General features: G+C 41.8%; 1 protein-coding gene across 3 annotated transcripts in view; it reads right to left on the bottom strand.

Annotated features, from left to right (window-relative positions):
• The window catches only part of AGAP1 (ArfGAP with GTPase domain, ankyrin repeat and PH domain 1), a 273840-nt gene that overhangs the window by 17043 nt on the left and 233316 nt on the right, over positions 1–23481 (bottom strand). For all 3 annotated transcript variants that reach the window (XM_019473624.1, XM_009285105.1, XM_009285106.1), the window contains one exon: positions 21000–21222. In XM_019473624.1, the coding sequence (XP_019329169.1) occupies positions 21000–21222 (223 nt within the window). The remainder of the gene's footprint in view (positions 1–20999; positions 21223–23481) is intronic.

Genomic DNA, 23481 nt, shown 5'->3' with positions numbered 1-23481 from the left:
TGGCATTTCATAGAGAAATACAGCAGTCACCATCCAGCTGAGAAGCATCTGTGAGAAGTCTCATCACCTTTCATAGTTGAAGGTGGGCTCAAGTCCCCCAGCACTTCTCAAGAACTAGTGAAACATCTTACACACACGTCTACACCAGCCAGTCTCATCACATGGGGCCTGCCCATTGCATTTACTATCAGAGCAGTTATTTCAAGAACTGAAGATGGCAAATGAGTATGTTTTGCTCAAGTCTACAGGATAAAAATGACTTTTCCCCCCTCTCATCATTAATAGACAAGCTACTCCTGAAAGCTGTTACTAGCTTGTACAGAAGAAAACAAGGCTACAGGAAGGTGATTGAAGTCTTTAACTATCTCCTGGCCTATCTTCCACAAAGAGCTGAATGAGCTTCATACTGCAGCCTAAGCTAAAAAAACTCATGCTGTTCTGTTGGCTTATGTATTTCTTCTGAGTATTTGAGCAGTATCGTGAAAAACACAGAAAATCTTTTGCCTGTTGCAGAACGTAGATGCCCCATTGCTCTGTAAGGTCTGTGCTGCAATTCCCGACATACCTGTGATCCAAACATTTTTCTGCCCTGTCATCTGGAGCGGTTAATGGACTCTCTCATTGACTGGCTTTTGCTTATTTAAACATTTAATGCTCTTCTGATGCCCAAATTATGCCTGTTTCATGTGATGGATTAGCCCAGAATACAGCAGTGACAATTTTCTGCAATCTGTGGAATATCAAGTTTTGATTACTTCAGGAGGAAAAAATAAAGTTATAAGTAAACTGTTTTGATTGATAAGGAGCAGAGGAATACTTAATGCGGTGGTTCACTGGAAGCCTTGATGAATGCCTGGCAGGACTATGATGAGTCTCCACAGAAGACATGCAATAGCTCTGGGAAGATTTAAGATATTTATTGCTCAAATAAAACAAAACCAAGTGAGATGAGCAGGTGAAGTAGCACAGGGTGATTGCAATCTGCTGATCAAGACCTAGTGCAATTATAATTTTTGCAGAGCAAAAACAAACTAATTTTCCAGCTTGCCTATAGAACACTGATGGTTGTTTCAGGAATTTCAGATGCTGCTTTTCTTCAATGAGGAACTGAGGATCATTCCAGATTCATAGCTGAGGATCATAGCAAATTATCTTCTAGTTAACACTGGCAGTTGTTCTACTTTTGGGTGGTAAATTATTTAGCAGTACATTTTAAGGTAAAGATATAAGATCCCCATGGGCCCCGCTCCTTCCAGCGGCAGCATTTCCAGCTATGAGACTATTGACTTCAAGCTGAGAAAGGTTTTCCAAAAGGAACGTTCCTAGCATAGTGATCTGGCTGCTACCTGCTGAAGTTTGTATGCACTGATGTCTAGTAGAAGTACTAACTTTTGCTCCAAAGCAAGGTGTAGAGCTTCTCTGAAGAGGCAGGCTGCTTTCTTATCAATTACAAGTCCCTTTTATTCAGGGCTTTGATGACAGTAACATGTCAACAATCTTCTTGTGATGGTAGAAGCAGATGTGACCACTCCACTCTGAAACAGTTGCTGAACTACATCTTTGTGAAAATCCCTAAAGCTCTCCCTGCCTGCGAGCAAGGAAGGGACTTTGTATTGAAAGCGTCTTCCCAAAACAGTTCAGACTAAGGGAATCTTCTGAGAGATACAAGGAAGAAAAAAAGCCACCAGTGAAGAGTATGATGCATTTAAAGGGAGGGTTGCATCAGAAGCACCTTCTCCTCCTTCAGAAAAGGGAGCTCACCTGAGTCCACAGTGCTGTTTTGCTATTAAAAAAGGCACAGTTACAGCTACATGGTGAAGAGAAATGATTTTTTTACTTTCAGTTTACTATTACTGGGTGGGCTTGATGGATGTTTTGGACAGAAGAGTCTGAAAGGAGGCTTTGTGACCCAAGATGATTAAAACAGTTGTCTTGAGCAGAGTTTGTCTATTCTGAAAAGAAATGGGGGAGACTCCAGCTAATCCATCAGCAATCTACTGCTGGCAGACAGATGCACTGATTAGAAATGACAGCTTTGCAACAGGTTCGAAATCAAAGTGCAGTAAAACTAGCTAGCTGTCGTATGTTGTTGAAAAAGCTGCCGAAGAGCTACAACTATCCTGGTGATTTTCAGCTTTTCTAGCTTACCTACTCCAAGAACCAGTATGTGGTGTGATGGGAACACCAATGGCTTTGCTGGCACTCCAAGGACGATAAAGAAGATCCTGGTAATAAAACAAAGGATGCTTACAACTGTATTTGCAGGCTGAGAACACAGTGGCTTTGGAGAATGCTTTGATATTTCAGATGCAGAGTAGAACCCAATGGCAGGGTCTGTTATTGCTGACTATCAAAACAGACCATGCAAGAGTGAAGACTAAGGATCTGTTGTCTTCCCTGCAAAATGCTTGGACTTTCCAGGGCTATTAGGCTGGGCCATCACATGTCCCAATCACTTGCCCTCTGCTGATAATGTTCAGGATGAGATTCTTAAGCTGTAAGTAATCAACCCATTTTGTCAACTGTAAAAGGTTCTTCCACCCTCAAAAAAATACTATTTACTGATTATTCTGAGATCCAAACAATGTGACAGACCTAGCTGGTTATTTTGTATGGCCTTTATAGTGAAAAAAAAAGTTCCTATTACTGATGTGATCTGGCAATTAAAATGCATGTTTTAATTTCTTGTCTGTGTTAGGAAGTTTTGTATTTTCCATCTGACAAAAGCCAGGCAGCTCCCACAAACAGTCAGAAGGAGGTCTATCAAGTTTCCGAGCATTTTATTTTTAGCTCCTGGATCAGACCAGAAAGGATGGACCACTGAGAACTGCCGGGTCAGACCCTAAATTGCATCTCGGTGGGGAAGTGATCCCAAGTCCTGCCTTGCCAAACCATGCCTGGTGAGCTGAGTGCCTGCAGTCCCAGCAATCCCGCTGCTTGCTTGCGGTCCATCTTTTGGGAATCGCCTCCGCTTCTGAGGAATACAATAACCTGGCAGCTACCTCAAATCCTGCCTGGATGCTTCGAAAAAAAGCTATTGCTCCCTTAGAGATCAAGTGGGCAGCAGCCCCTTCACAGGAACTGGTCTATGAGCTACCACCACATGTCTAATTAATGACCCTGCCGGTCGCAGCTGGAAGAGCTGAGCTGGGGGTGATTAATTAAATTAGCTGGCAGAGGAAATTACAGTGGAAAAGCCAAAGTTTGATTGCTCCATAATTAACCGCAGTGCAAATAATATCTGCATCTATAACTTCCAGCGATGAGATCAGAAGCCAATTGAATTTGGCACTGATTGAAGCTGTAAATATCCTGTGGTGAAAAATGATAGGTTTGTTCTGAAGGGAAAACTTACAGAAATGGACATCCAGCGGATGCAAGAGGGGAGCAGGGGACACAGGAGGAAAGAGCACTGGAATTAGATCTTGATTTCAGCTGATTTCTGTAGTCTTCTGGAGTGATGGAGGACTCAATATGAAACAGGAAGAAATATTTTTAAAATCTGCTATAGCTGCTGAATGCGATGAGATTCCTTATCAGAGATTCAGCGAATCTAGAAAGTAAAGGCAACCTAGAACATTTGGTCCCTGGCCTTGCTCCCCATCATGTGTTTACTAGCGGTGGGATTCACTGCTTTCCCTGGAATATGACTGCACAGCTTAAGGTAACCAGTCCAAACACTTTCTTGAACTACAATAACCCATTTTTCCAAGGAGTGTATCACCTCCAAATGCCTATGAACCCCTCCATCCCCCCATAATTATAATTTCATTAACCCCCTTAAGCATCTCCTCCTGAAGTACTCACTGAAGACTTGAAATCTTTCTTATCGCTCTTCTCTGAAATTCCCTTTCTATATTGGCAAGTTGTGGTCATGACATGCACCCACCTCGATCCCTGTATCAAGCTGAATTACTGTGAGTCTTATCCCACTTTCACTGCTGATGTAGTTCTGGCTTAAAGGAAGCTCAGATTTTTAACTCAGGCCCAAGGTGCACCCCTCCCCCCAAATGAGCCAAGTTTTATTTACATGCTTTGCAAACTGCTACCCAATGTACTCTTGGATAAAAACTGTGTATTACAGAAAATATTTAATTTTTAGTTTCACTGTTTAAAAAAATAAAGTTTCCTGAATGTTGAACTAATAGCGAAAGGGTACTATATACATATATAAAATAATATTTCATATTTTATATATTTTATATATTATTTTGCTGTGTTTGACAAATATATGTTTGGTAAATATACACACCTCAGATGAATCTGTACTTATCAAGATACCATTAAAAACCCAGAATCAAATACTCTGAGTCCAGCAAGAACTGTACGTTAGCAAAAGGCCCCCAAATTATACTGCAAACCCTGAGGAAACCTCAAAGCAAGCACTTCAAATGAGAGATGATTGCTGGGTTTGGGCCAGGCGACATAATTCAATCTACTGCTTTCTGTGGAAAACTCAGGCTCTGCCTACACCAGCAAATAAACAGGTGCAATAGGAACAGACGTGTAGGTTGGAGCAGCTGGTGCCAAGGACCCTATATATTAACAATCCAGGGGCATTACCTTTAATTGATCGAGCCTCATCCTTTGAATCAAACATTCCCAACTGTCCAAGAGGTTCAAAGCACCATGGGTTGGACCCTTATGTTCAAAGTAGGGTCTGGAGCACATTGGGTGCACACGGAGCTTCCAGTTGGGTTTCTCCAACGGGAATCTTGTTTGTGTGCACTGAGACCATCCCATGAACCAAACTAGCGCCTGCTCCTGCTCCAGTCCAAGCAGATTTTGGCACCTACTTTGCAATCCAACCCTCCTCACCAAGTCTCCTGCCTTGCACTGAGCGGAATAAGTGGGCCCCAAGCAAAAGCATATTACAGTTCCTCTATTTGCATGAAAACAAAAGCACAATATTGATTTTAAACACAGAAGCCCTGCTCTGCTTTGTCATTTCTTTTTGACTGATCTGAGAGAGCCCAGACCGATCATAAAAAGTCTGAGAAGACCTCTCAAAGTACATTAATAAACAGCACAGTTATTGATTGCTGTCAAAGAAAATAGGCACATTCAAATTTACAAGCTACCCTGCCCACATACACACTCATAAGCTGTCCATTAAATACTGCTTGACAAATTATTCTCATGATTAACTTGAGACTCAACCAGTTTTCCCGCAGAGGAGCCAGGCACTGCATCCCATTCCCCTCCTCAGAAACACAGTCCTGCTCTTGCTCGGTGAGCTGGAGCTCTGGTGCATTACACACCTTTCTGTAATACGTGAAGCTCTGTCTGTTAGCCGAAGTTATTTGTCTCTAATCTGAGGAATAATAAAACCAGCTGCTTTTTTTTTATTAATTACTCTTGGGCTGTCAATACTGGTTTTTGCTTTATCCTGAAAGCCTTCCCTGTAGACTGGGTTGATTCCTGTACATTCCACTATGGCAGTGAGATGGTCTGCCACATCTCAACTGTTAAAAATAAAAACAAAACCTCTCTCCCCCAGGATGTCACATGCACTTGCCTCTTAATACAGTATTACGTTTGATGTTGGTCATTTTCTGAAGGGTATTTTCCTTGCACTACTGAAACATCCTTTCTGAAGCTTACAGAAAGATTTACCCTGTGATATCTCATGTTCTCCTCTCTCTTATTCCACATTTTAACACATACATTGGTATTCAATGAGCTGTCTGGCTCCACAAAAACACAAATGTGACAACAAACACCAGCTAAAATATTGGATTTGGACATATATTAATTTCATGAGTCCCAAAACTTTATCAGAAGAGTCACTTTCTGGACACTCTCTTCTCTCATTTCTTTTGAGCATGTTCTGTGCAACCCTAGGTCTAGTCTGGTTCTCCACGCCTCCCCTCCAAACACCCTAAGACCCCTTGTAAATGTGAAACCATGCTATGTCCACATGAAGAAAATTCAAAATCTTGGTGACTTATTGTAACAGAACTGTCATCAGTCATACAAAATGGATACCTTGCATTTCAAAGGGACCTTATGCAGCTGAGTTTATCTAGCCTCCAAATATGTTTCATGGAGGCACCAGCAAACCTGTGTGCCAGCCACATGCTGCCGTACCGGTCCCGGGGCTGATCTGCATGGGGTGCCACAGGCAAGGGGCTTCACAAAGGCTGAGTTTCAAAAGGACATGAATTAGAGAGAAATTACACAACATAATTAAGAAATGTTCCCCTTCCCCAATTTTAGATTTTCCGTTGGCTTTAATTAACTTGCCCTAGAGCAATAAGCCAAGCAATGAGGTTGGCGAACTCTTAAAAATGTAAAGCAAGTTGTCTCTGCAGAGCTCCTACCTTGCTCACATTTGAAGCTATGGGATATTCTCTTTCTCGCTCTTTTTTTTCTTTTATTAACATGGTTCTTTAACATGTAAACTCAGCAATATTTTACAGTCTGGCTCCATGGAGAAAAACCTATATCTGTCTGCAAAATGCTAGTGCCAGTGGATTTCTATTTAAATAAGAAAGCCAACAAGAAAAGATCCAACCGAATTATAACTGAACAAAAGACTTACTTTACAGGAGGGAATGGCTATTATTTCCAGAAGTGACCTGATAAGCTGAATGGTTTCACTGTGTATCTAAAAGGGGCCCGACCCTTAGCTACAATGTGGGCAGCTCTTCTGACCACCACAACCCATCAGCACGTTGCAGGTCATGGTCTACATCTCTCCAGCTGGGAAACCTGTCCTCTTTTATAGACTGCAGTGGAGATTACTGGCCAGCCCTATGGAAGGCAGCAGTGCTCAGCCCTTCTAGGCTCACAAATACCTGATGATTTGAACAGCAAGGAAAGGCTGTGTGCGATAAACCTGTGCTGCACATAGTCACCCCGTGCACAGGCAGAGGGCTGGACATTTCCCAGAGACCATGTATGCGGATCACTTGCAGTGTGCATACAGCACTGGCACACCAGTAAATCCTTGTCTTCCCCCAAGGGATGCCAGCCAAAGCAGGCACTGACCTACACCAATACTCTCCCACTGGTGATGGTGTCCACAGCAGCCAGCTGAAACCACGGCAGGGTGCACCTATACCAACCAAAATTGCAGTTCTGCCTAATTCTCAAAATTGCAACTGCAATAATATTTTAAATCCATTAAAACTTTGATTTCTCCTTGACTGGATGTCCGAACAAGTAACTTTAATTTCTGTAGCTGCTTTTTTTCCCCTCTTTTTTGCCTTACTGCAACAGGCCAATCCAAGCAATCTCAGGTACCTATTTATGACTGGTCTGAGCTGTGGGAGTTACACAAGTGGCCAAAGCAGATCTGGTCTGGAAAGGCTCAGAGAGGAGCACACGCATGTAATTAGCAAAGGATTAGAAGCTGCAAATTTTTGCTTCTTGAGATGAGAAAGGAAAAAAGTCAACTTCTGGATATTATCTCAAGTTGGAGGCTGAAGATACCCTTCAGTTTTAGTACACAGTGACACAATCCTATTCTTTCCACTTGTGGAGGAGTCTTAAAAGTGTTAACTGAGGTTGTGATTTAATTGTGCATGCACCTCGGTTTTCCAAGTCTGGCTGGTGCTGTAGAGAAGTGAAAATACAACAAAAACATCACTTAGAAATTCTGACCTGGATGAAATCAGGAAAATTTAAATGTTTTGGGGAAAAAGAAAGTTAGCTGGGAGATTTCTAGGTCATGACATAATCATCTGTTCAGCATGAAGACTTTTTGAAGCATATCCCATCCGTACCTTTTGAGGCTTACCAATTATTAAGAGATGGCTTCTTCTCACTACCGTACGTCTCTGCAGACTCGCACAAAAAATGCTTCAGCAACAGGACTTTGCACTGTCTGCACAATCTAGTTAATAGGCACAGTAAGGCATTTCATTTCACTCTAATTCCTACCCTCTAAAGGCTCCGATTCGTCACCTGTGTTCACCTCAACACATTTTAGCCTGCTATTTAATTACTTTAAACCTGGAGTGATGGTGGTCTTATTTCTTCCGGTCACTCTTCTCTTTCAGGGGTTCACTGCTGGCTCCCCCACCAGCACCCGCACATCTAAAAATCCAGCAGTAAGCGCATTGCCTCTGACAAACGGATAATATTTGAGAGCCGTGGGGAAACTGCATTTGGGCTGATGTGCATATCAAGTTTCAGTCCAGTCAAAAGCCAGCACCATCTTTTCACTGCTGCCCTTTTCATTTAGTTATCTTACTGAAGTCTTATCTCCCCAGTCCCTTGCCATAGGCTACCAGCTTCCTGCAGAGCCAGAAACAAAGCTCAGTCTTAAACAAAGGAAAAAAAAGGAAAAAAATCACAAAAGAGAGAAAGTTGGTCACAGTTACTGTTATGGAGCCCTGCAGGTTCTGTAGCCACGACCAAAGCAAAGGCATGCTGCTGCTTCTGTGCCTAGTGTCACCGGCCAGCAAAGCCACCAGTAGCACGGCAAGGCACTGCCTTTTTTTAAAGTACTGTTAAGCATTGCCACTGCTGGTTTTAGGCATGCTCTTTTCTCCGCTGTACCACAAGCTCAAACAAAGCGATCTGCCATCCAAACAACCTCCAAAGGGCTGAAATGGTCAAAAACAATGCGGGAGGATGAAGGAACGTAACTACCACCGTCACTAGTGACCACTACCGAAAGCTTGTTGTCCATGCAACACAACCTTCTGATAACATCCCATCTAAGTTAAGCCTAGAAAAAGGTAACGTGAGGACCACCCTCCCAGGCTCTCAGCCTAACCAGTGACAGCCTGTCCTCATATTTAACCACAATTGGTTTATATATCTCTTAACAGCAGAAAACGTGCATAGAAACTTTAAAAATAATTTATATAATAAAGCTTCAGCAGCACAAACCAGGAATAAACTGGCTTTAGAGTAACTGCTGTTATGCCACATATATCAACCAATTTGAATTATATGTTTAAACAACTTTATGTTTGGTAAGACCTGACATACTCAGAGACAGCCATGACCTTAGGGCAGGAGAAATGAAAACAGGTTAAAGACCAAGCACACAGAAAAGTTTCAAATAAAATGTTTTACATAAGCTCTTTCTAACAAAATATGTATTTTTTTAATATGCTGGATATTTTCCTTCCCAGCTAAGCAGCTCTGCTGTGTTTCTCAGCAGCAGCAAGCGCTCAACTTACAGTACTTTCCGAAGTTGAACGCATCTCATAGATGAGCCTTCGGACCTGACCCGAGGGACCTTGTAATAGCTGATGCTTGGCATTTGGCATTTTTTTCCTCAATTGCTTTTTTTTTTGGCCTTTTTATTATTACTAGTTTCAGCCTCACAAACGCCTGAATTTCGATAGCAGCACAAGTGTTAAATGCTTTTCCTTTTGGAAATAACTGATAAAATAGCTACTATTAAAGACCGTGAGGGCAAAGATCGCTTCTGTAAGGCTGCCCAATGCTTTATACAGTAAGTTTCATTTTTCACTTGCTTTTAGCTTGCCATATTTAAGATGAAACTCTCCATATTTATTCCTCAGGAGTTGTGGAGTAGCAGATATGCGCATGCACACATACATTGAGCAGTGTGGAACTTAATTTCAGTGTAAATGATAAAAAATGGGTTCAAGTGAGCCTAGCTAATATAAATGTACTCCCCTGCAAATGTTCTGTTGCAAAGTTCAAGAATTTTTGTGGTTTTGAACAAGGAGTTGCTCCTGGAGTCACAGAAGTATCTGTTGCCCTCCCAGTAAAAAAACATCCGATTTGATAGATGCTAATTCCTGAAAATAAGGAGCACATGAGCTTAATCAAGTTTCTGGTGGTGGTGTTTTGTGGTTGTTTTTTTATCTGTTGCCCTCCCAGTAAAAAAACATCCGATTTGATAGATGCTAATTCCTGAAAATAAGGAGCACATGAGCTTAATCAAGTTTCTGGTGGTGGGGTTTTGTGGTTTGTTTTTTTTTTTTTTTTAATACTCCTCTACACTACACAGACTGCAAAGCTGCACTACGCTGTACTCCTAATTCAGGTATTTCATCTTAGACAGCTAAAATAAACACCATAAATAACATCTCAGTTAGCGAGGTTTCAATCTCCAGTCCATGCAGCCAATTCTAAGCTTGGCAAGGTAAAAATTTTTGTTTTTTTAAAATGTATCAGGAGAAATGTACTCTAGAGTATACCTGTTACCTATTTCAAAACTATTCACCACCAATCCGTACTCTGATCCAAATAAGCAATAGCAGGGCGCTGTTTCACCTTATGCCTCATCTGCTCTAGCTGCGGGCTGCTGCTGGAAGGGCTGATCTGCCTCCACCTGCCCCCTTGCCCCTGGCCATGAACTCCCACTCCCCCCCTTGCCCCTGGCCATGAACTCCCACTGCTTCCTTTACATTGATGCAGTGTCACACAGGCTGCAGGGTGGAAGGGACCTGTTTGTCGAACCAGAAGAAACCTAATACACCAAAACTATAGATTTTGATGGGATCCATGAGCTAACTGGACTCATGCTTGCATGACTATGGGGAAAGGACAGAAACGTGGTTCTCGGTGGAGGGAGGGAAAAGTGGATGGCCTCTTTCAGCACATACACCACACTACCCAAGCCTGATGCTGCTTTCTCAGTAAAAGGCTTCTAGATCTCTTGAAGACCCTAGAGAAAACTAACTTGGTTGTCTTCACACTTCCACAGAAGCGTTAACCATCTTCCTGGTCTGGGTTCTGGACTGAAATACAGCATTATTTACGGAGCTGTCCCTTTGCAAGTTTGCAATGATTTTGGGCTGCAGTTAGATAGATGGGAGGCTATAGCCACCAACGGATGGGAAATGTCACTGTCATATAGGTACCGTTGTCCATCTTTTGTTATGGCTGAATTTGCTGTGGCATGCGATTGAGTCTCATTTCTACTTTCTTTCTAAATGCTTATAAAGGTATCAAGGAATTTTCTGGGGAAAGACTAATCCACAGTGCCTAGCATCTGACTCATTTTAGGTGGTGCTTGCCTTTGTCCATTAGCTTGATGGTAAGCTATATTTCCCCTCAATACAATATCCAATTTTTTCTCATTTGAAATTAATCTCTTTGTTCTAATTAGCTCTTCCATTCCTCTGTTGTAGTACCACAGTTAAACATTGGCCCAAGTAATTTCTAATAAACACAGCAATAGTTATCTCTATTAGTAAGTTCTGTGTTGACTTTTTCAAGTAGCTTATGGCCAAGCAGATGTGAAGTCACAGTGAAGACACTTTGGTTTTCAAATCTGAGATGCTGTCTAGCTCTGCTAGGTGTTTGGGAGAGAACTAATTCAAAACAAGAAATAATCTGTCCATATCTAAACCGAAAATTAAGTTTGAAGCCAAGATCCTACACTGTTTTGAGACCTTTAGAACAGGCACTTAACCAACAGACTGGTTCTTATTCTAGCAAACAAAAAATATCACTTTTTCTGACAGCTGATTATTGACTTATGAATACTGTTTTCCCAATATATCTCCCCACTGTCTTACTCATCACTGTTCACACAATAGAAAGAAATCCTCCTCGCTTGAGTCCTGAACTCAAATTCTAGATTTCCCAAAGCGTAACAGCTCATCAACTTTTTGTAGGGAATTGCAGCTTAACTTGGTGCTTTTCAGTGTGGCAGCCAAATACACACAAAAATAGCACCAAAAATTGTAGAGAATCTCAGCAGAATAAAGGTACCTTGGGTTGACTGTACCTCTAAGGTAAAACATTTCAGTCTCTATCACCTGTCCTACTGCAGAAACGTCAAGAAGCAGAATGCCCTCAAACAGCTCTGATTTGTAAGCTTAATACACTCAGGGATGTCCTCCTTCAAGTCTTCTGGGTGTATTCAGAGCGGGTTTCTAATAATGTTTTTCATCAACACTGAAAACTACCTTCAAAAACAAGGGGTGAGTGTTTTCCACAGTTCCTGGGGATGACATGTTACAGAAGAAACCCACCAAATGTCACTGGACTTGTAAGAAAATGGCAAAAAGCTGCTAAAATAGGGACTGTTGCCTTCCTCTTCCTCTGTTGTATGAAAGCAAAGTTACCTGTCTTCTCTTTCAAGGCCCCTTGAAGGCCCTTCCCTTCTTTTTATCTTTAGTCCAGTGTTCAAAGCTTGACCATTGCCTCTGGCCCACCACTCTGATATTCATTTTTGTATTGTCACCATACCCACAAAATCGGGGTTTGAGGAAGGATCTTAGTGTCTTAGCTAGGAGGTATCTTAGCTAGCAGGTATCAAAACAAAGCTTAAACACATTGCTCTCCCCTGTCCTCTTCAAAAACATTTTTCAAAGGACGAACAACAAATGGACGTATGGATAGTCTAACACAAGAGACACCAGAGAAAATGAGAAAAAGACAAAAGCAATGCGGACTTCTTTGGCTCTTTTCTCCAAAAACTCTAGACTACACCAGCAATACTTGGGCAAACTGTCCAGAAAGTAACTGGTAAGCAAGATGAAAAGGACGTACTATAAACCCAGTGTAATTGGAAATCTCAGCTGACCATAGGCCATACGGGTCCATACCACAACCGTATCACAGCACCCACAGAGCATGTGTATGTTCCACGCGAGGTATGAATGCTGAGAGCAGTGTGCCAGGTCCACATACAATCTAAATATTCAGAGAATTTAATAAAGTGGTACTTATGCTATTTAGATTAAAAAAAAGAATAGTATTGTGGCTTTTACACCTCTGCTTTTTAACAAATGCTCTAATGCACTGCAGAAGGAGACAGAAATACTTCCTTTGCAGGTTTCTCTTTCACAGGCAATGAGGAGAATTACGATTATAATAATAATAATTGCAAACTAGGCTTCTGTTTACAAAGTGTTTGAGTTTTTATCAAAGACAGATTTGCACATAAGAAACGTGGAACTGAACCAGGGACCATTTTATCTGAAGTGCTCATTAACTTGGACAACCAGGGTCGAGGGTTTTGTTGTTGTTGTTGTTTTGTTTTTGTTTTTAATCATCCAGACATCTCCCACGCTGCTATACAGGCACCAGTGTTTTACCGGATCAGCTCCTGGATGACAAGGTCTGCCAAGCAGCTACAAGAACAATAAAATACATCGTACTACTACTAACCTTCATCTCTGGAGTACTGCATTTGAGCTTCTGAGGCCTCCAAATGGTGAAATCCGACCAGCCGCCACCCAAGCTGACATTTCATTTGCCTCACTTAGTTATTCTTATTAGATGCATTTCCTGGAAGCTACTGGTAAGTGACAAATTTTATTTTTTTTTTAAATTTAATTTTAAAACAATTACAATTACTCTAATCTGAAAGCATGCAATCTAGCATGTCAGAATCAGTTCATTTCTACAGTCATATGGGGAAAGGTTTTAGTTTACTGGCAGCAATGAATCAGTCTTTTTATTTATGTGTGCGTTTGAAAACGCAATACTGTTGTAACTAATAATTTATACATTTTTCTCATTATCTTTATGAAATATCTGCTGTCCAAAACAGAGCTAATATAACTCCAGCTCACTGGAGATGTGCTGCTCAGTGTAGTTCAGCCACCAGAAAGACCAGGAGTGAGTTATGACTCTCAGGGTTTGTTGGTGTTTTGGTTTTTTTTTTTTTTTTTTTTTCCTTTTAATGAATACCTTCCCAAAGTCTCCCCTGTTCATAGGACTTGCTGAAATATCTTAAGTCAAATCGTAAGTCCCCTAGCAGCTGTTGGGTCGGCAGAAGCCCAGCTGTCTAAACTTTATTGGCAGTAAATGTCATTCTTGCACACAAACTGTATGCCTGGAAAACCCAAAGGCACATCTTGGGCTATCACATCCCATCATGTCCCCCGATGAGATGTGAAAACCGAAATGGAAAACGTCAACAAACTCCGGCCGTGGCGAGGAGCGGGGCATGCCCGCTGACAAGCGTGCCGCAATGACAGAAATGGACTTGGAGTTGCAATTAGTGGCACTGTCATTTTCGGGCGCTCCTGCCAATTAATTAAGCCTGTCAAATGGAAAAACAGCAGCATTCACATGATAATTTATATAGGGAGAGACTAGCCTAGCAAAGCTGCCGCTGCAGCCAACAAAATTCCCTCTGAGCGCTAAAAAAAAAAAAATAAAATAAAAATATAAAAAAGAAGGGGGGGGGGGGAGAAAGAAAGTTAAACTGTCCTTGTTATAATTGTTAACTCTGATCGCTCAAGTAGAAGACGGGCTGATTAAAACTCCAAACGAGCCCCTAGCTCGCTTAAATCTCAGAGTCCGGAATGATAGAATCAGAGGAGTTTATTCATACCATTAAGCCCCAGAGAACTTAATTGAAAGAAGAGCATAGCCTGGACCTTGACAAGCGGGAGGTCACAGTAATTGCTGCCGGACATATTTAACATTAAGATAATCAGGCCATTAATTACCCTTTGGATCATTAAATCAGCCAGTTGCAAAATGAAATTTCTGCCTCTATTACTCACTTGAGAGACCACAGGGGTGGCTTTTAATTTATCAGTGAGCTTGAGATACAAAGGACCAGGCTTGGGGAGGAAGGAAAGGGGGAGAAAGGGGGGAGGTTTGCTTCAGTAGAGGCAGGAATATCAATCCGCCATGCTTGGTGATCGTGGCAAATTAACTAGGTAAGATAACCTCAGCTTCTAAAGGCAGAAGCTGGGGGTATGTAAATAGATGAGGGCAGACAGGGAGATCAGAGCCTGCACACCACTTAGCAGGATAATAAAGGAAATCATCCTTGATTATCAGTGCTAATTTGGACACTGCCGGTAGCTTGTTATGCGTGTTCTGAGTAGCATTTAATTAATTCAATTGCTTGTTAATGAGGGAAGTGACATGTGGGGAGCAGATGCCACCCAACTGCAGATGGGTTCTGGTCAGCCCTTCACAATAAATTTTTTTTTTTTTTATTTATTTTTAAAAACACCCTTCCCCCACCTCTGAAATGGGAAAGGTGTCAAGCATGGAGGAGCATTCAAAAGGCACAAAACACTGACCTCATCAGGCCAAGAACGGCTAAGAAACCAGACCTGACAATTGCGGATAGAGAGGTACTGATGTTCCCCCAGGCCCCATTTGTAACCCTGCGGCCTTATGCCAGGAATCGGAGACCAACAGGACTATAACAGCAATCTGATGGCCAAAAGGAACAAGAAATGAGAGAGAGATGAGGTGAAGCATCCTTACAAGATTCAGGATACAATATTGGGATCTTAGCTACTCAGTTTCCCTGGGCTTGCCCTTTATCTGTACTGTCTATAATGAAGGAATAATTATTTTTACAAAAAAAAGAAGGCATGGTTTAATATTTTTCATAGAAGTCGCTCCCCAGTTATCCCCCAGAAACCAGTGCACGCTCAGCACAGCGGATGCAAGCCTTGAAACGGCAAGCCAGGCTTCAGCTTAGGATTGTAAAAGTCTGCTAAATATAGTCAAGCTGCATAATGTTTTTTCTGACACCATTAAATTCAGTTCATTAGTGAGCAAGGGATCAAACTGGATCTTGCGTCTTAAGGTGAAAGTCAATTCCCGACACTGCCAGCTCCCAACTCCAGACTTCTCAGACAGCATTAAGAACCTTTATATTTTCTTATAACCTTTGGTAACCAGAATAAACAGGGTGACTGCTAAGCAAACAGACTACCTGAGCAAAATTGTAGCAGATGCTCCAACCTCCAAGCTCCATTTAAAGAGCTGCTGCTTGGGGCTGCCTCGGCAGGGCTTAAAACTACGCCTGAGCTTCTACTAACTGCTCATCCCTCACTTTAAAAATACATTTTAATGGAGATGGAGGCTCTTTCTATTTAGGAATATTCTCAAAAAAATGCCAAAATGGTGGAGCCCTTCAACTTAAAGGTTTGCACATAGCTAACGCATATATTCAGCATCACTTGAGCAGAACAAAAAGCATGGCTGGGATGGTGCCTGGATATCACACTGCCCTCCCTCCTCTTGGCTAGCAGCTTCCAGCTAGTGGAGGGGGCCTTGTTGCTGGCACGTTCCAGCACTCCCAAGGAGACCAAGATGGAGCCCTTGGAAGCTCAGAGAAAGAGGGTGAAGGCCAGGGAGCAGATAATCACCTCCTGGAGCAGGCAGAGAGATGGTGGCAGCTCATTTCATTTGGAAAACGCCAACAACATCTTAGGGAGTTGATGGTGGCAAGCAAGTCTAAAAACCAGAAGCCACATGGGCAAGGATAGTATGTGGAGAAAGCAAAGCATGTGAGAGGTGTCCACAAGAAAGCTAAATATCTGGTAGGAGATCTACGTACCAGTGCAAAAGGCCCAGGTGAAACCCAGCGCACACTCCCCAGGCTGGCTTCACCACACCTCCAACATTCTTCCATGGAGCAGTTCTGCCCCTGCCCCACTGGGCTACTCCTGTGTTGCACCACTCCAAATCAATGTTTTAAGAGTGTGCTTAAATAGTATCAATAGCAATTAGAGGGGAAAATCCTGATCTCATCCCCAGATCCAGTTAATTGTCACAACATTGATTTACTCTAATTTGACTTCTCACTCCAAATTAAACCTGCATTACTGAAGGAGGGACCACAGGCAAACTCTCCCTGCTCACCCCCTCCCCTCCAAGACAATAAATTTAATATTGAATACACTTGGAAAAAAAAGGCAGTTGTTGCAGGATCCATACTGAAAGATCTTTTTCCTTTTTTCCTCCTTTTTTTTTTTCCCCCTTCCTGCGAGTAATTAAAAGATGCTTTTCTTGACTAATGAGCCCCCTGTTTAGAAATGGGAAGTCGATACTCCTTCACCAGCAGTCAGCTTCAATTTGTCACAGGGCTCCCGAAGTTTGAGCGGCGGTTCTCAGGGCTGCTGGTAATTGCTGGAACCAATTACCAGCCTTCCAAAGCTGACCTAATCAGGGACCCACGGACACCATTGCTCAGAGGCCAGCTGGTCTCCTTTCCCTTCCACATGCATGTATTCGCCCGTGCTTGGGTTTTCAGCTGCTTTGCCAACTTTTCATGCTCACCGCGGAGCTCATGTTTATTCCTCTTTCCTCCCCGTAATCACGCCAACACCCTCAGCCTGAACTTTGCCTCATGCCACTGCTTTACTCTACGTTGCTTCCTTGGGGATCCCATTTCACCTGTGCTCCCATAACCCGCACTGCCTTCCAGTTTAATGCTAAAGGCCATCCAAGGTGTTGCTTTTGATCCAGAGGCACCGAATGACCTACAGATCTGCTTATTTTATAAGCTGCCTCTCAGACTTTATGAGACCGGGCACGTGTTAACATTAGAGGACATACCTGGGCAATATATCCTTGATGAAAGTAACAGGAGTAATACCTTTTGCTACAAAACTTTCAGGCTTTGAGTTCACACCCTCTGATCTGAGAGCCTTTCTGACCTTCAAAATACATTTTTAGGTTTATTTTTCCCCATGACTTTCCTGGAGAAAGAGTTTTAAGTGAATTTGAGTGGGCTAGGAAAGGACAGTGGCGTGGTACATTTGATGTGGCTTAAGTTTGATAATATTTAACTTATTTTTGGGTGTACAAAATTAAAAATGCAAGCTGTACTCAAAGCCTGGCATATCTCTATTTTTATAAATATTGGTGACATTTTCCTGAGTAAGACTAATTATGCCATGGCCTACAGTAGCCATTTGGCAATCCCTCCTGCAAAACATTGGTCTCCCTGGGTCTCTCCACCCTTCCCTCTACTCAACAGAAACACACGGGATGCCACTGCAATGATTCAGTGATCAGTGCTGACTTCTCCCAAGCTGAAGGGACTGCTTTTGAAGCCATGTCAGAACTTCCAGGTTCCTTTCAGTGCAGCATGTGAATGCTCCTCGAGCCTCCCAGCCCAACAGATTCAGTATTTGTGGAGAAAGCCTGTGTGTTTCTACTGATGGCTTCATCTACAATAGAAAGACACAACATGAAATGGCGAAACCCATGTATGTCTGATCCCTTCTACAAATGTCTATTAACAGAGGGTCCGTCATTGTGCTGACAACTTTTGGTGCTTTGGTTGGGGGGGGGCCCACAGTGGAGACAGAAGAGTTAAGAGACATGCCTATCAAAGAAACACATGAGAAGATTTTGTCTAAGGTCTTTTACTGATGCTTTGTGCTAAGCCTTTGAATCAGCTGGGGGAACAGTTAAGAAATCTTCTGTTCTTGTGTTTCCAATACTTTGCTTGCAGGCACAGCCTGAAGGTCTGAGCAAACATGTGGAAAGCCATGGAGGGTGGATTAATGAGTATATGTAGTGGAACTGAAAATGGGAGCACTACTCAGGACAGACGTAGTAAGTGGGGTTGCAGAAGGGAATTGGGATATGAACAAGTTCAGGAGAAACTTGGAGGAAAACATGGGAGTACTTCCCTCTCCCATCTGATGGGGTTTTGGTGAGAAGAGAACTCATTAAAGCAGGAGCATATTGAGTGCATGAATCTCTGCATATAGCAGCTCTCAGACTCCAGCTGATCCCAGAGCCCACCAGGACGGGCAGGAACAGCCGCCCAACACTAGCTATCAGCTCTCTTCCCCTTCAGAAGAAATTTTGCTGAATGATTCTTTCTTCCCTGATCTTCAAATATCCTTGGACTCCCTCCATCCCCCCTCCACCAGAACTCCAAATCTCAGCTCCTCACTCATCTTTCTACTTGCTTACTTTCTTGCCTCTTCCCCGAGTCCCTCAACTTTGGTTGCCTCTTCCCCCTACAGTCCCCCAACAACAAAAAAGGGGCATTTGTTTAACCCCACTTCAGGTCCATTGTAGCTGCTTCTGATAGGATTCTTCATGCAAAACTGCAAACAGCAGCAAGAAAATAGAACGCATAACATATATAAAAAACTTGAACTTACCTTCTTGCCACATCTTGGACAGAAGGATTACGATGCTAGTAGAGACAGTAAAGTACAAAAGGAGGCACACACTTTCAAAAAGCAGATGTTTCAGATATTTATGTGAAAAATATCACTTCAGTCCCCACTGCAAACAGTGGAAAAAATGGGAGTAGCAAAGCAAGATTACAATCGCTTTGTGGGAAATTTTTCACATAATCTTAATTCTATTTTTTCTAATATCTCTTCCATCATCTAAGCGTGTACTTGGACTCACAGATGGAAATGCATATTTATAAAATGAATCTTATACCTTTTGTTCAAAAATGTTAAGAGACCAGGAAAAAAAGTGCAATTATGTCACTGACAAATACAAACAGCTGAATATAAACACGAAGATGCACAGAAACAAAGAAGAATTAAAATAAGCTCTGAGCATGAAATACAAAGAGAACAAAGTTGATTTTCTATAAGTAAAACTCACTTCCAAACATAAAAACCTGAATAATTTAATTCAAATGGATGGCGCTCTTTTCACCGCAGTCGTGTATTTCAGATTTTTCATGATAATATCTTTATTATATGTATACTAAAATAATATTTTTTTTAGAAAAATAAAAATCCAATTGAGTGTATGTCTTTTCCTTTTAAAAGTATTCAGAACTGAGATATCTCCTCTCCGGCTCACCTCAGCAGTAAGGAGCAACATATATTTGTTAGTTGCAGCAATATAAGATCTTTGGATTAAAGGAATTCTAATGACTGAAAGGCAGCAATAAGTTGATTTCAATCTACCTGATGAAATCATTATATTAGCTGCCTAATAATATACATGTATACAGCAGACACACAGTTTATGTATGAACAAAATCTCTCTGTAGGTGTCTCTGAACATTTTTATATGCATAGTCATTCATCTAAGTAGCCTGATTAATGTACTGGCTTCATTCTCGAAGATGAACCAAAGGTGGCACCACAAATTCATTTTTCAGGGCTAACGAAATAATGCAATAAGAAACAGTTGACTTTATTACAGACAACAGTACAAACCTACTCCTGCACCATAGGAGGTGGCCCAGGTATATGCTCCCAGGTTATAATTTCACTTGATCCAGTACTGGAAAAAGCAGGATCCAGAAATATACATAAACAAAATCAGAATATAATTCCCTCTGATTTCTCTCATATGCAGGAGGCAAACACTGAGAGCTAAACCTCCATCATGCCGTTTGCTACCTGGGGACCGACCAGTGCTCGGATGCAGGCTGACCCCCTGCAGCTCACCATAAGACAATTATAACACACTTCTGAAGACAATTTCAAAGATTGGCCCAGCTGTGCAAGGTAGTCCAGGTCGTCTTTCTCCTGCCTGAACCCCCCTGCTGAAATGCAGTCTGCCAGAGGCCACTCTGCTTCCCCCAAGCCAAAACCTTAGTTATAACTATTAGCACTTACATTTTGTATTTTCACAGCTTCCTCCTTTGACACCAATCAGATAAATTAAGCATAAAAAAATCTTCAGCTTTTAGTAGGACAACACATTGCAGAAAGAAGACTTTCACTGTACTGAGCTATGACTGGTAGGTAAAATACTGTTCTCATAGGAAACTCGCACTCCCCCATCAACTTACACCTTCACATATATAACATAAAAAAAATAAGCAAGTCCACAGTGAGCAGGGCTTTCAATATCTGTGATGAGAACCCAAAGACCTGACGGCCAGGTACAAATTCCTGGGTGAGCTTGAACTACTGAAGGCAGATCATTAATCACAAACTGATAGTCCAAGAGCCAGGAACTTTGTGGCTGACCGAAACAAAGAAACGCATTACAGTATAATTTAGATTGAGGAACAACCAGGCGGGAGGGTTTCAATCTCCCGCTGTTTTGTCAGTCAGTCAACTGAACAAAAAAATTGTAGAGCTGCTGAGGAAACCTTCACAAGAATGAAAAAGTAACGGGGTCACTCAACTTTTGACACACACCCCCCCCAGCCCTCCTTGACACACGTTCTCCCTGGGCATGCAGTGAAGATATATATACGTAATGATTTTTACAAGGCTTACTCCAGGGGAGAATTTTAAAAGTCCATGTTGTAAAACGTAACGCCCTACCACCTCTGACTGCAATGCCAAAATGCGGATTTAGGTGCTCATAGCTTACAGCCTCGGCCACGTGCAGTATCACATACTACCTGCCTGCTGCGTGCCATGGTGAGATGGAGTAGGAAAGCCTACCTTGTGGAGTCTGATGAAGGTTTCATATGGCCTTGGCTGCTCTCCTCCCACACACTGTTTGCCAGCTCATTCCCGATAGAAGACATCACCTTGATGAGCTCTATAGGCCAGTCATCCAGGTCGAGAGAGCGGACCCGGGAGAGGTGCGTGCCAAGGTTTCGGTGTATACCTGAGCATTCAATACATATGAGGGCTCCCAGATTCAAGCTGGCCCAGTCGGGGTCTATGGGAAAAGGGACACAAGCAATTAGTACAATGAAAATTAGTACAACAAAACACCTAACAAAACTTTCTGTTAAATGTTAACGTTTGTGGATAAAGATTTTGGCTCTAGGGGAAAAAAATGCAGGTGTCCTGTCCAAAAGCACAGCTGGAAGGTCTTCCAGAAGGATCAGTTTTGCCCTGTGGAGATACTAACCCTTCTGAGAAACCCTCAAGGAGTAAAAAAAAATTGTGGAGGGGCGTCTCAAAAGATGTATCATTCCACCTTCAGTCAAAAGAAAAATACGAATTAGAGAGAAAAGAAGAAACAAAAAAAATACAAATGCAGTGGCAGGCAGCTCATGACAAAGTAGTGGAGAAAGCCCCTCCTTGGAAATCTAGAGCCACTCGTAGCCAATTACAAGGGAAAAAGGAGAAAAAAAAAGAGTGACTAGATACAATGTCTCTGTTGCTAACTATATCAACTCCCTTAATAACCATCTGTATCATCACCTACATATGGCTTTTACATCTAACACACTATGGGGTATGTTTTCATCTCTAAGATCAGGGAGATAAGTACTAAGATGAAAATGTGATACTTTGAACAGTTCCAGTTTCAGTGTACGAGCCAGAAGGATTTCACTGACACACACACACACACAAAATAACCCCGCAAACGATAAAGCTGTGACAAACCTGACAAAAGCCGGGAAATTCAAAGTCATTTCCCAAGATGGTTCACTTTTTTGTCACTGTCCTGTGTTACTGAAATCTAGATTTGTATGACTCTCCCTCTCTCCAACAAACATTCATTTTAACAAATGCAATGAAAGACGTATGGGAGGAATTTTTGGTGGCTCCCCTCCCCCCCGCCGCTGTCAGATCTTTTCTTCTTGCCTTACCCTGGGCCTCCCAAAGAACTAGTAGGCTATCACGAATGCCAAGCAGGAAAATCGTGATTAATTGAGAGGGCAGGCAATTTTTATTCAAATCTCAATAAAATTTAGAGCTGATAGAAAATGAGTTTCCAGTGTCCCCTTCCATTCAGGGAAATTTCATCCAAAGACTAATTTCTACTTTATGTAACCCAAAATCGAAAAGTTATTTTTGGCAGCTAAAATATGTGGAAACAAAACGTTTCCTAGCTCTTCGCCATGTCACATTTGGACAGAAAATATGAAAGGAAAGAAGATAATTTTAATTGCAAAGTCCCACATTTCACTGAAGGCATTGATTGACATTTTTCAGTCAGTCCTTAGAAATCTAAAAATATCCCCAATAAGAAAAATCACCCATCTTATTTCACTTGTGCAGAAAAACAGATCTTTTGTTTAAAAAGTGCCTATCCATACCAAGTCTTATACTAGGAATACACAGCATTTCAGATCTCCAAAAAATAAGGTGAGACAAAACTCCTTCCATGCTTTCCAAGTCCTTGGTAAGACAACCATGACAAACTCCTTTCCTGCATACTTCTTCAAGTCACCTCCACCAGTTACTTTCGGTGTCTTGCCAGTGGGGGAATCAGTAGTATATTTGAAACACACTAAAAATCCCCAAATACTAATTTGTCGGTAAAAGCTTGAACAGAGCAGATAATAATTTAAAATTTGCAAACTGTGTCTCGGAATGAAATCTCTGTCTCTGACTTGCAAAGGCCGGGTTATCTTCACAAAAATAAAAAGTGCAATGAGCTCAAAGCAGCACAAACTAATACTAATTTGTCTTTAAAAGCTTGAACAGAGCAGATAATAATTTAAAATTTGCAAACTGTGTCTCGGAATGAAATCTCTGTCTCTGACTTGCAAAGGCCGGGTTATCTTCACAAAAATAAAAAGTGCAATGAGCTCAAAGCAGCACAAACTCAGAATGAAGCAAGAGAAAAAATACTGATTAATATTATTCCAATTATTCTAACAGAACTGATGTTAAGGACCTGACCTCCCTCCCCAGTACCTCTGTGTACTTGAAGCACATCTAGTGTATCTTTTACCAAATAAATTTTTAAAATATTCACCTACGTCTAATTGACAGTGCTGGTACGACTGAAGTAGTCCACCAAAGCGATAACCAAGAAGTTACTTGAAATTTTGTCAAGATAGTATTTTAAATTTAAATAATCTGACTACACAGCTGAGTTTGAAGGTGGCAAACTAGGAAAGGCAAGTGTTGAACTCATTATAAACATCCAGTGAAAAAACAGACTTGTTGATCTTGGTTACAACTGGATAACGCAGAGCAAGACAGGGCTCTAATGAGGAGCTTGGACAAGTGGCTT

The sequence above is a fragment of the Aptenodytes forsteri genome, unplaced genomic scaffold, assembly GCF_000699145.1.
Source record: "Aptenodytes forsteri isolate BGI_AS27 unplaced genomic scaffold, ASM69914v1 Scaffold264, whole genome shotgun sequence".
NCBI classification, from domain to species: domain Eukaryota; kingdom Metazoa; phylum Chordata; class Aves; order Sphenisciformes; family Spheniscidae; genus Aptenodytes; species Aptenodytes forsteri.
Note: the sequence above shows the minus strand (reverse complement) of the source record. Positions and strands in the feature narration are given on the sequence as shown.